This window comes from Solanum stenotomum, chromosome 10 (genome assembly GCF_019186545.1).
Source record: "Solanum stenotomum isolate F172 chromosome 10, ASM1918654v1, whole genome shotgun sequence".
Classification (NCBI taxonomy): domain Eukaryota; kingdom Viridiplantae; phylum Streptophyta; class Magnoliopsida; order Solanales; family Solanaceae; genus Solanum; species Solanum stenotomum.
The window spans coordinates 50387563-50400004 of record NC_064291.1 but is presented as its reverse complement, the minus strand read 5'-3'; the positions used below and the strand labels follow the sequence as shown (position 1 = coordinate 50400004).

At 32.7% G+C, this 12442-nt stretch overlaps 2 protein-coding genes across 2 annotated transcripts; both read left to right on the top strand.

Moving 5' to 3' along the window:
* Positions 1-1043: 1043 nt before the first annotated feature.
* LOC125878392 (28 kDa ribonucleoprotein, chloroplastic) lies at positions 1044-3980 on the top strand. The gene is made up of 4 exons (XM_049559638.1): positions 1044-1443; positions 1541-1639; positions 2351-2644; positions 3687-3980. Exons 1-4 carry the CDS (start codon positions 1069-1071, stop codon positions 3789-3791), a joined length of 873 nt encoding a protein of 290 aa, XP_049415595.1. The 5' UTR covers positions 1044-1068; the 3' UTR covers positions 3792-3980.
* A 1935-nt stretch (positions 3981-5915) lies between these two features.
* Positions 5916-7248, top strand: LOC125878385 (RING-H2 finger protein ATL52-like). The gene has a single exon (XM_049559629.1). It carries the CDS (start codon positions 6144-6146, stop codon positions 7176-7178), a length of 1035 nt encoding a protein of 344 aa, XP_049415586.1. The 5' UTR covers positions 5916-6143; the 3' UTR covers positions 7179-7248.
* Positions 7249-12442: the final 5194 nt, after the last annotated feature.

Genomic DNA, 12442 nt, shown 5'->3' with positions numbered 1-12442 from the left:
AGAACTCATCAAGAGCTCTAATCTTTCAATTTTAAGAATGAAATTACGCTGAAAATAATATGATTGGCGTGTGGGTGAACAAACCCAATACTTTGGAAGCTTACATACCTCTTAGGGATCAAACCCATGGCAAAAATCCACAACAATACGCAAGAATCTCGACGAATGCTTGATCCTCTCCTCTTTTCTCCTCTTTTCTCTTCTTTTCTCTTCTTGAACTCTCAACTAAAACCCTAGGCATATGTTAGGATTATAAAACTAAAGCTAATAGGATTAGACCCCTAAAACATTACTAAAAATGAATTTAATCTGATTGGATAAGGAAAAGACCAAAATACCCCTTACTATTTTCGGGTAACTTTTCTTAACTGGACAGTCTGACTTCAAAAGGGCATATCTCACTCATCCGAACTCGAAACTTAGTAAACTCAGCGACGTTGGAAAGATAATTCAAAGACCTTTCATTGGGTACCTTGTAGCCCACCTAACTCATCTTGTACTGAAAGTTATGGTCATTTGAAGTTGACCCAAAACTAAAAGGAACTTAGGATTGACTTGAATGAATTCTTTTTAGTTCTTCTTGGAACTCAAGGTTCTACATCTAGTAACTTTAACACTCAAGAAATTTTAATTTCCCTGGTAAAATCCTACTCACAACGAAGGATGGTTCGAGTATCAGTTTGAAAATTTTTTGGGGTGTTACAAAACACACGTGTCATGTGTGACATAATCATGTAGAATGCCATAAAGGATGTGAATTACCACAGAAAATGCTACATAGGACGGATACATCTACTTGTTTAACTTTATTAAAATTTAAGCGACTAGATATTTATGCATATCTAAAATTGGAGAATAAAAATATCTACGGAGATCAAATTAGATGACACGTATCATGACTTTGGTATCTTAATTATAGTGTGGCCAATAATGCTCCAAACTGAAATATCCCAAGGAGAGTAGTATAAAAAATATTTTGTTTGAAGAGAAAGGGATGGAATGACTATTATATCCTTGCAACATCTTTTGTGACCTTCCCTTAGCTTGAAGCTTGGTGTAACACAAACAATGGCTGCAATTGAATTAGCAGCATCCTCAATTTTCTCATCTCCTTCTCCTTCTTCCTCCTCTTATCTCAAATTCCCATTGTTTGTCAATTCAATTAAACTCCAAAATTACAACCATTCTCTTAATCTTTCTCTAAAATCCATTCTTTGTCCCCTTCCTCTTCCTTCAAGAAAACAATGCACCCAACTTCACTGCTCAGCAGTTGAAGTCACTGAACCTGTAACAGTACAAGAAGAAGATGAAGAAGAGAAAACAGAGAAACCCCAGAAGAATAATCAAAGAAGAAAGCTTTTTGTTCTAAACTTACCATGGTCTTTGACTGTTCCTGATATCAAGAAGATCTTTGCTGAATGTGGAATTGTTGATGATGTTGAGGTATTCTTTTTTTTTTTTTTTGAATTTCTGTATGTTTATCTGGTTGTTGTTGAAAAAAACGTGTTAACTTTTTACCTTTTGGGTGTTGAATTAGTAGATTATAAAGACCAAAGATGGAAAGAGTAGAGGATTTGCCTTTGTGACAATGTCGTCTGGGGAAGAAGCTCAAGCTGCAATTGACAAATTGGATTCTTATGTAAGTTTTTTGGTTATAAAACATGAAGCATTTGATATTATGCTAGAAAGAAATAATTGATGTTTGTTTGTAGTTAGCATTATTTGTGTATTTTTCTGAGGTCAATGTAACAGTAAAATTCCTGTAAGTTTGAGGGTGAGAGAAAAGCAAAAATGTCTAGCAAAGGACAATATAAAAACATGAGGTGCCTTGTGTTAAAACATTAAGAAATGTTTGTGGTAAGCATTGATAAATACTGAATAGAGCATTCTCAATAATTCAGGGGTTGATTGATGATGTACCTGTTTAATGCTGCTTAAGTGAAAGTACTTCTTTGGTCTTTTTGGGTCATAATGTGACATGGATCATTTGATTTGAAGATGAGGAACTTGTATCTCACTAACATTTAAAAGTCACTAACAGAAGCTAATTCATAGAACAATGAATGGGTTACTTCTGTCTCTGAGGATTGAGATACATGCATCCTTTTTATGTTAAAGATTACATGCATCCTAGTTGCTAATGAGCTGGATGAAATCTCACTTCTTAATCTAAGTACATAAGCATGAAATTTGCTTAGATTTCCCTTTTGTTTGTCTTAAGGGATTACTTTTTTCATAATGCAACCTCTGGCTTTCATTTAATGTGTATGTTTCTTTGCATTATTATTTTTGTTTTACCCTTTTCCTGTTTGTGTCTTCACCTTTCTTTGTCCATATTTTGGTGGTACAGGAATTATCAGGAAGAATCATCAGGGTAGAATTTGCGAAGCGATTTAAGAAACCTCCAGGAGCTCCTCCTCCTTCAACACCTCCCCAAGGGGAAACACGACATAAACTTTATGTTTCTAATCTTGCATGGAAAGTGAGGTCTACCCAACTAAGAGAATTCTTCTCTGCAAACTACAATCCAATTTCAGCTAGGGTTATTTTTGACAATGCTTCAGGAAGAGCTGCTGGGTATGGTTTCGTAACCTTTGACACAAAAGAACAAGCAGAGGCTGCAGTATCTGCTTTAGATGGAAAGGTATACCTAAACAAACTACATTCCCTTAATTTGCCTTTTTCTCCCAGTATGATCATTCTATCTTATTTAGTGTTTGCCATTGTACTACTCTGCTTCAGTATTTTAGAGGATTATCTTTTTAACTAGTCAAAATTTTAAAATAAGCTACACATTCTCATTTTTATTGTTTATATGTTAATTGAAATTTGTCAGAGACTTCGATGAAACTGGGACTTAGTGTCAGAACCATGGTCACGGTGCAAATTTTGATAAGATATAGTCTAACACTTGCCAAGAAATTTTGACAAGAGAATGCCTTGGGTTGTATTGTTCGGATTCAAGGTATAAAGTGAGCATGGAGTATCTTTGAGGCATGGGTTGGATAGCCTACTACTGGTTCTCTAAAGTAATTTCAAGTAGTGTAGTTTCTTTATAAACATGTCACCAAATTGTGTTGCATTATGAATGCCTATATAGTTTTTGAGTTTTGTTTGGATCATGCACAAACATGGTTATGTCTCAGATGCCTTAACCAGTAGTCTTGAAAATATTAGAATTGCCAATGGCTATAAATCTGGATTTTCTACTGATTTTATCTGACGCTCCTTCAAAAATTCCCTTCCATTAGATCTGTACATACTGGAACACAAGTATGGTAATTGATCATAAGAAAAAATCATACTTGTGGGAAGTGCTGTCGGTGTATATGTAGAGAGACTTATGGAAAATATATATTTATTACTCCCTCTGTTTCAAAAAGATTGATCTGGTTTGACTTGGCACAGAGTTTAAGAAATTAAAGAAGACTTTTGAATTTTGTGGTCCTAAATTAAAGTTATGTCAAATGTACAAAATTGCCCTTAATCTTGTGGTCTTAAACATGCCACGTGGAAAGCAAAAAGTAAAATGTTACCAAAAAAGGAAAGAGGACATTTTTTTGAAACTGACTAAAAAGGAAAGGAGGTCATTCTTTGTGAAACGGAGGGAGTACTATTTTTTAAATCCTTGTACTGTAAATGTCAAGACTGTGATGTATGTTTGACATCTTAATTTAAAAATGCAGGAACTGATGGGCCGGCCAATTCGCTTGAAATTCAGTGAAAGGGATGCTGATGGATCTGAAAACAAGGAAGAAGCACCGACTCAGGAAAATCCTGAAGAGCCTTAGATGACTCCCTTGATTACACTTCTATGGATCATCAAGGTCCTGTTTAAACCAGACTTTTCTTCTACTTATGCACATAGTTGCTGACTGTTACATGATAACCAGATTTTTTGTAGACTCCAAATATATTTTATTTGACGTGTTTGTTTGGTCATACTTTGGTGGCCTTTTATCTTGTTTCCCTGTTTATTGATCTAATGTCAATCTTCATGAGAAAAATGTAAAGATAGGTATTATTGGTCAAGTTTTGCATTTCATTATACGATTTTCACATACAAAATACACCCTTTATATGATTTTCACTTATATTTTCTGTATTCTCTTCTGCTTATTGAGAGGATCTTCACCAAATGTTTATATAATTCATGTTACAAATGAGATGTTCACTATCGAACCCGGAAAAATGAGTTAAAATACAACTCTTGTGGATAAACCGTGTTCATGTTATCTTGGAGGTTTTCTGTGATCAATGATTGCCCTAGAAAGGTAATATGTGATGGATTCAAGAGAGTTGCTTTGGCTGGTCTTGGCAAACTCTAAACTATCATCCTTCATTCTGTTATCTTACAAGTGTGTTTATTACAATTATACAAGGGAGATATGCAGCAGCATATGAAATGAGTGTAATGTCTTTTTCTCACTTATGACTTCTTGAAATTGATGATCATGCCAACATATCTTTCCCTTGGTGTATATAGACAAGATACAAGAACAGGAATATTAAGTGTTCAATGTATCATCTTGTTTCTATCTTTGATGTCCTTGATATTTAGGAAATTACATTAGTCATTACATTTTCTGAAGCATGAATTTCTGTGGAAATCTGTCTTTGCTTAGGGAATCAAAGAGTTCTTCAAAGGCATTGGTTGAGTTTGTTAGACTAGTATTATCTTCTTCTTTTGCAAAACTACAATCGAACTTGGAAAGTAAAAGGAAAATGAGAAACCAATGGAATACTGATTATTGACCTCCTGCTGAAGAAGCTATTTGGACGTTCAGTGGAAAAAGAAAAGCAAGTATTGATACAACAACCTATGTAGAGATTTTTAATAAATAAATGAGTGCGAGGAGAAGGAATTTCTTGGTATTACAATTTGGAAATGCTACATAATTGACCATGCTTAAATTCTTTCACCCACATTATCCAGGAAAGATACCTTATGACTGGTAAATTTCAGTTCAATTACATTCTCTTCGCTCCTTTAGTTTACCTCACTTCATTTACGCCCTATCCACTGCCAGAATTTAGATCAATATTTAGAACCAGACACAGGAAAGGCCAAAGAAACAATATCAAACTTTAAAAAAGTAGTGTTTGTTGGACAAAATATTATCAAGAACCAAAAAGAGAATATATACTTCTTCTCTCAAGTGGCTATATAGCCAAGATTCCCACTTTCAATGTCAAAGTCACAAAGATAATGAAGAATACTTTTGGTTGATTTTACAAGTGTGCTCTTCTCTAATGGTGCTTACTTTGTGTATTCAATATGTTAATGAAGTAATTTAAAAACTAAACAAATCATACATAAAGATTTATGGATCGAATTTAGTGGCTAGAATAACAAGGTTTGTTTACTTTCTTGATGGAAGTGATTGGAATGGATCTGCTTATGGATGAAGATACTTAGAAAGTCAACTTAGTGAGTTAGTTATCTTAATATAAAAATCACAGAATTTCATGCAATATATATATATATATATATATATATTTTTATTTTTTTTTATTTATTTATTTTTTTTTTTTTTTGATAACCGAGAAATCCGTCTGTGATCCGCCCTTTGGACCAATCACAGCCTTCTAAACTCGGTGGATAACGGGCCCGCCCCTCTACCCTTCTCCACTTAAATACCGGGCTTTGCTTTGCATGGTGTGGATTTCATGCAATATATATATATATATAAGTAATATACTGTTTAGAGTTAGTTTAAAGTGGCTTAAACCATAATCAAAGCATTGCTTACTTTGATGAGTTCCCCATCAACATGATTAGTCAACAGACCACTATCAATAATAAAGCAAGTTAAAGAAGAAGAAGGGAAAAAAAGAAAAGAAAAGAAAACTAAAGGTAAAATACCTATCACAAAGCATTCTCCCTTCCTGGTTTATTATTCTCCTTGCTTTCCGTTTAACAACTTTATCTCTGCCTCCCCTCTTTCACCTTCACCCTTTCAAGGCAAACATCATAATTTCTCTCTGTTTCATTCATCCATTGCTCTTCACTTCCATCTTATATCAGTATATTAGGAATAGTCCTCACTTCAATTTTGTTTTATTTAGTGTGTCAAGATTACTGTCTTTGAAAGTGTGATGTTAAGTTTCTTTTTCTCGTCTGTTTTTCTTGAGTTCGATAAATGGTGTCTGTAAACAGTTCAAGAACTTGGGCACCTCCACATATGAGCACAAGGGATTGTTCTCAAGGATTCTGCAGTTTATACTGCCCACAATGGTGTTATACAATCTTCCCCCCTCCACCTCCATTTGACTTCCCAGCTGATGATGATTCTGGTCCAAATTTCTCTCCTCTAGTTATCGGGATCATCGGAATTCTTACTAGTGCTTTCCTTCTAGTTAGCTACTATGTCATAATGTCAAAATGCTGTGGACACAGGATTGGTTTAAGAAGTAGGGAGAATCATCTTAATGATTCAGAACTAGAAGAGAATGATCCTTCAAATCATGAAGCATGGAATGTGAACACAACAGGTTTAGACGAATCTCTGATCAAGTCAATTATGGTGTTTAAGTACAAGAAAGGAAGTGGATTAGCTGAGGGAACTGATTGTTCTGTTTGTCTGAGTGAATTTCTAGATGATGAAAGCCTTAGACTTTTACCAAAATGTAGCCATGCTTTCCATGTGACATGCATCGATACATGGCTGAAATCTCACTCCAATTGCCCTCTCTGTCGCTCTAATATAGTGTTTGTAACTGCTGCACCACCTCCATTACCTCCTCCAGCTATCGAACCTCCTTTGATGAATGAGAGAACCTCTGAAAACCAACCTGAAAATGATATAGAAATGGGGGTCAGAGAGGAAGATGATGAAGAAGAAGTTGTAGAAAGTAGAGTTCCTTCCAAGAGGCTAATAACACAAAATATGAATCTACTAATAAGAAGATCAGTATCAATGGATCAAGTGTCGCGAGGTGTTTTATCTATAGCTGATATACTAAAGATTGATCACGATGAAGATTGTGAAATGGGGAATTGCCCGTTTCACGATAGAGATGTTGGAACATCAAGACAAGAAGTAGGGGAAGAAGAAGAAGTAAACACCTTACCACATTGTGTGCCAACTCCTATGGGGATGAAGAGATCTTTTTCCAGTGGGAGATTCATGTTCCCTAAACGCGGAAGAGGACAAAACATGATCATCCCATTGTGAAATTTGCTTTGACTACAGAATCATGCATGTCTGTCAGATTGAATTGGATGATCAGGCCGAGGCTGCTCCCTCTTCTCATCCAAAAAAAAATATATTATGCCAAAATTAGGAGGATTTGTGCATTTTTATGCCATTAGATATAGAGTTCTTATAAAGAAAAACAAGTTTGAAAGGTTTTTGCTTTAAGTTGTTGAGGTTTTTGTGTGTTATCAGCTCTTCTTCTACACTACCAATATATATATTTTTTCTGTGATATCATTTTGTGCTCATCACAGTTAAAGCAAAAACAAGTTCAAATATAATGTATCATTTCACTATGATAAGATTTAACTGTTGGATTGGACTTGTCACTTGATGAAAGAACAACAAAAATAAATTCTCTCTTTAAGTTAATTCATCTATATTTGTTTCATCATTCTACTATAGTACAAATAGAAATCTTTGTAAAATACACTTAGAAATCACTTTTAAAAGCTTGATTAAATACTAATTGTTGTTTAAAAATATTTTTTATATTGTTCTTATTTTGGGCTGGTTTTTAATCGATGTCCTTAAATTTAATGGTCTTTAATTTTTGTCTTTTAGTATTATAAGTAAGAAATAAGTGGTCTAAGGTGCCATGACACTAAAATAACAAATATTTTTTACTTTGCATAAGTTTATATTTACATATCATAATATAACACAAGTTACGCCTTAAAAGGCATAACACGTTATGCCACCTAATACCTATAGAAGCAAAATGTTAGTTGAGAACCCATAAATTATAAAACTTCAGTTTTAGAACCCACAAGTTATGCATAAAAGGCATAACTTAGTTACAGGCAAAACTTCAATTCAAAACCCACAGATTACTCAGTTTCTTTAAAATATTTATGTTGAGCAAGACAAAAGTTCCATATAAAATCTTCATGCAAATCCACAAGATTCTGATAAATTATTTTTATTTTTACGACAAAAAGAGGTGATTATCGTCCTCGTCATATCTGAATTGGGCCTTTGGGTCATAAAATACTTAGGGCCTTCAAGCTGTCAATTCCCAATGGATGGGCCCAAATAGAAAAGTTTTTGGTAGAAATTTCACGGCCTGTCCAATTTTTGGAGCAATGTTATTTTCTAATATATAGCCATCGATTGAAATATAATTGAAAAAGAGAAAATTGTATAAAATAGCAAATTATTAATTTAAATTAAATGATATAACCACAGTTTCATTTAATTCTAATCCGTAGCAAACAGTTTGCCATTGGCCTCCCTCCTGAGCGAATCTCGCTTGTCACTCTCCCAGATCTCGCTCACCACTCTCCCTGTCCTCTCTCACTTTATACAAACACAAATGTATACATTGTATTTCTATTTGTATAAAGCGAGAGAAAACTGTATATACACATACAAATACATATATCTTCGTCCTATACATTATAATTATACAATACAAATCTTCCCCTGCCAGTTCTCTTTTTCTCTTTCTCTCTTTCTCGCTTTATACAAACACAGATTATACAAAATACAATGTATAATATGTGTTTGTATAAAACGAGAGAGAGATTTGTATACAAATCTATCTGTATACAAAAATATAGTTACATATACATATACAGATTTATATTTAAATACATATAATACACATTTACATATACGACTGAAAATCACAACAAAAAAACATATATACAAAAATACAGTTACATATACATATATAGATTTTTATATATAACTATACTGAAATATACAAATACAAATTTTCATGTATATGTATACCAAAATATACAGATTAATAGTCATAGCAAACATAAAGTTTATTATGGAGCGCAATTATATAAACTATAGCTATAACATAAAAATATGATTTTTATAATTGCTAAACCTAAAATTTACTCACGGATACTATAGACTATTTTAAATATTTATTTTCTCTTAGTTAAAAATAGAACAAAATATTTAAACAGGAAATAATAACAGAGAAAGGAGTCGTACCAATATGAATATATGTAGATAGATAACTCATAATAGTATGATGGTTTCCTTACAGTAATAGACTTCAATAATATCGTAATTATAGCAACTAAAATTGTATAAATTGAATATTATATATATATTTGTCCAAATTTTAAATTTTATGCATGGTGATGTATTTATTTTTTATTACATTATCAATGTATACATAATTTCTTGCAATAAGTTGACTACTTAATTACTATTTATTCTAGGTTACGTACTATGAATACACTTGCTATAAAAATTAAGTGACCTAATTGAATATCAACACTATTTTTTTACATGCATAATTAATCATATAAAAACCCATATCGGCAAAAATAATGCCAACAAAGAAGAAATTACAAAAGGCCTTTGAAGACAATATGTCTATTCTTCCTTATGATATTCTATTCTCCATCTTTATCAGACTTCCAGTTAAATGTTTATTACGTTTTCAATCCGTTTCTGTGTCATGGAAAGCTACAATATGTGACAAAGGATTTAAAAGGGTCCACCGTGATCAATCTAGAGCATCGGGCCGTGAAAAGTTGCTGATACGACAAAGCATGAGCCATGGTTTCGTGTTAAGAGACCCCGAAAGTCCCCGATTAATTAGGAACCCTTCGTTCCAAGAAAAAAGTTGCAAAATTTTTCAGTTGTTGGTTCGTGTGATGGGTTGGTTCTTTTAAAGAAAACTATGGGCTACAAAACTTGTGCTTTATTGAATCCATCCACTAGAGAATATCGAATTCTTAAATGTGAACCACAGTTACAAGTACAAACCTCCAATTGCTTGTGGTTTGTACTATGATGATGACTACAAGGTTATATTGATTTATAACTCGTTTTATACTATATACTCTTTGTCTAATAATTCTTGGTCAAATCAAATAAGTTTGGCTTATCTAGAACTACCACTTATTAATTATTGGTGCCCTCGGGGTATTACTACTCAAAATAGTTTATTTTGGTCTCTGAATAATGATATATGCCGATTCGTATGTACAACTTGTATAATTTTATACTTTGATATGACTTCAAATAATGTGAAAGAAGTTGCAATATCAGATTTAGATTTTGTAGGTGAGGATGAGTATTTTGGTATATATGACTTGTATAGATGGTGTTCTTAGTTTGTATGGTGGGAAAAGCATGAGTGAAGAATTGGACGTATGGATTTTGCGGGAAGATGGATGGGAACGGTTAATGACCATTTACAACTTGCCTGAAATTTGCATTAGGTTTCTATTACATAACAAGCTTTCGTATTGCAGAAAAAATGGCAAAATTCTCTTTGGAAGAGAATATGACGATGGACTTTTCGTCTACTGTCCTAAAAAGCAACGATTTGTTATCGGACAGGAAGCTGGAGAGAAATTTTCCATAGTTTCAATGTGTTTGGATACTTTATATTTTTGAGATGATCGGTATCAACAACAATTTGGATTCATGTGAAACTTCATTACAATGTGTTGGGGTTCTACTTGTAAAAGTTTTGAACACATGGTATTTTTCCATGTGTTATTCTTTATTCAAATTTTATTTCTGCACTGAATTTTAATTAGCACTCTTAAAAATGTGTCAATTTAGTGTCCTGAAGAAGGTTCTATTCTCTCATATTCATGCGAGGAAAACTAGGATGCCACAATAAGTTGTACATTGTGGCCTCATATGTTTTTATCAAGATTAAGAAGTCTAAATCTAAATGATTAAGATCTTGTCGATAGATATGAATACTAAATGATTAAGACTGTTTGTTTTTAAATCGAAAGTCCCTGGCTAGTTAGGATGGATGAAAAAACATTCTTTCCAAGGAAAGAGTTTCAAAATTCTTTAGTTGTTAGCTCATGTGATGGCTTGGTGCTTTTAAAGAACTATATGGCCTACAAAACTTGTGCGTTGTGGAATCCATCTACTAGAGAATATCGGATTCTTGAATGTCCTTATGTGAAACACAATTATAATGGCAACCCTCCAATTGCTTGTGGTTTGTGCTATGATTTTAAGGTTGATGATTACAAGATTATATTGATTTATAGCTTATTTTAAACGGTATACTCTTTGTCTAATAATTCTTGGTCAAATAAAACATATTTGGCTTATGTAGACATACCACCTAATTATCGGTGTTCTCAGGGAATTACCACTCAAGATAGTTTATTTTGGTCTGTGAATGATTACACCAATTCGTATGTACAACTTCTATAAAAATTATACTTTGACGTGTGCTGAGGATGAGTATTTTGGTTTGACTACTATGAAAGGTTGTCTTAGTCTGTATGAGGAAATACATGAGTAAATTTGGAGTGAAATTTTCGATAGTTACAATGTGTTTGGATAATTTATATTTTTGGAGAGCAACTGTCACGCGCAAGAGGAAGAAATCGATGATCGATTTAATAACATGAAATTCAAGGTAGCATCAACAACAATTTGGATTCATAGCCAGTTTCGAACTTCAGTACAATGTGTTGGGGTTCTACTTATAAGAGTTTTGATTGCCAACACAAGTATTTTTCTCTGTGTTATTTAAGAATATTTTCTATTCAAATTTTATTTGTGCACTGAATTTTAATTAGCAGTCTTAAAAATGTCTATTTGTGCCTTTAAAAGGTTTAGAATTAAATTGTTATTAATACGACTACACATCATCTTATTAACGATACAAAAGGTTTAAAATTAAATTGTTATTAATATAGAAATGTATCATTCATTAAAAATATATGTCACATAAATTAAGACAACAAGAGTAACAATTACAAATTTAATAGGTTTTAGTATAGGCTATCTCTTATAATTTTTTAAAAATATTTGTTTTTCATACGTAAAAAGTGAAATAATTAACCATGAAATAATAAAAAGAGAAAAAAGAGTCGTACCAAAATACAAATATATGGAGATAGATAATTCATAATAGTATAATGGTTTCCTAGCAGCAATAGAATTCAATAATTTCGTAATTACAATTTTTATTTAAGTTTAAATACTATGTATTTTGTCCAAATATTAAGTTTTATACATGTTGACAGTGTATTTATTTTTTACTATTTAATCATCTTTAAACCCTAATGAAAAGCGGCCACTTTTCCCCCAACAACAGCGCTGCATACAACATATCGATAGGTCTATTATTCTATGTGATATTCTATTCTCCATCTTTATTAGGCTTCCAGTTAAATCATTATTACGTTTTCAGTCGATTTCTACGTCATGAAAAGATATAATATTCGAGAAAGAATTTAAAAAGGCTCATCGTGATCAATCTAGAGTGGTGGGCCTTAAAAAGT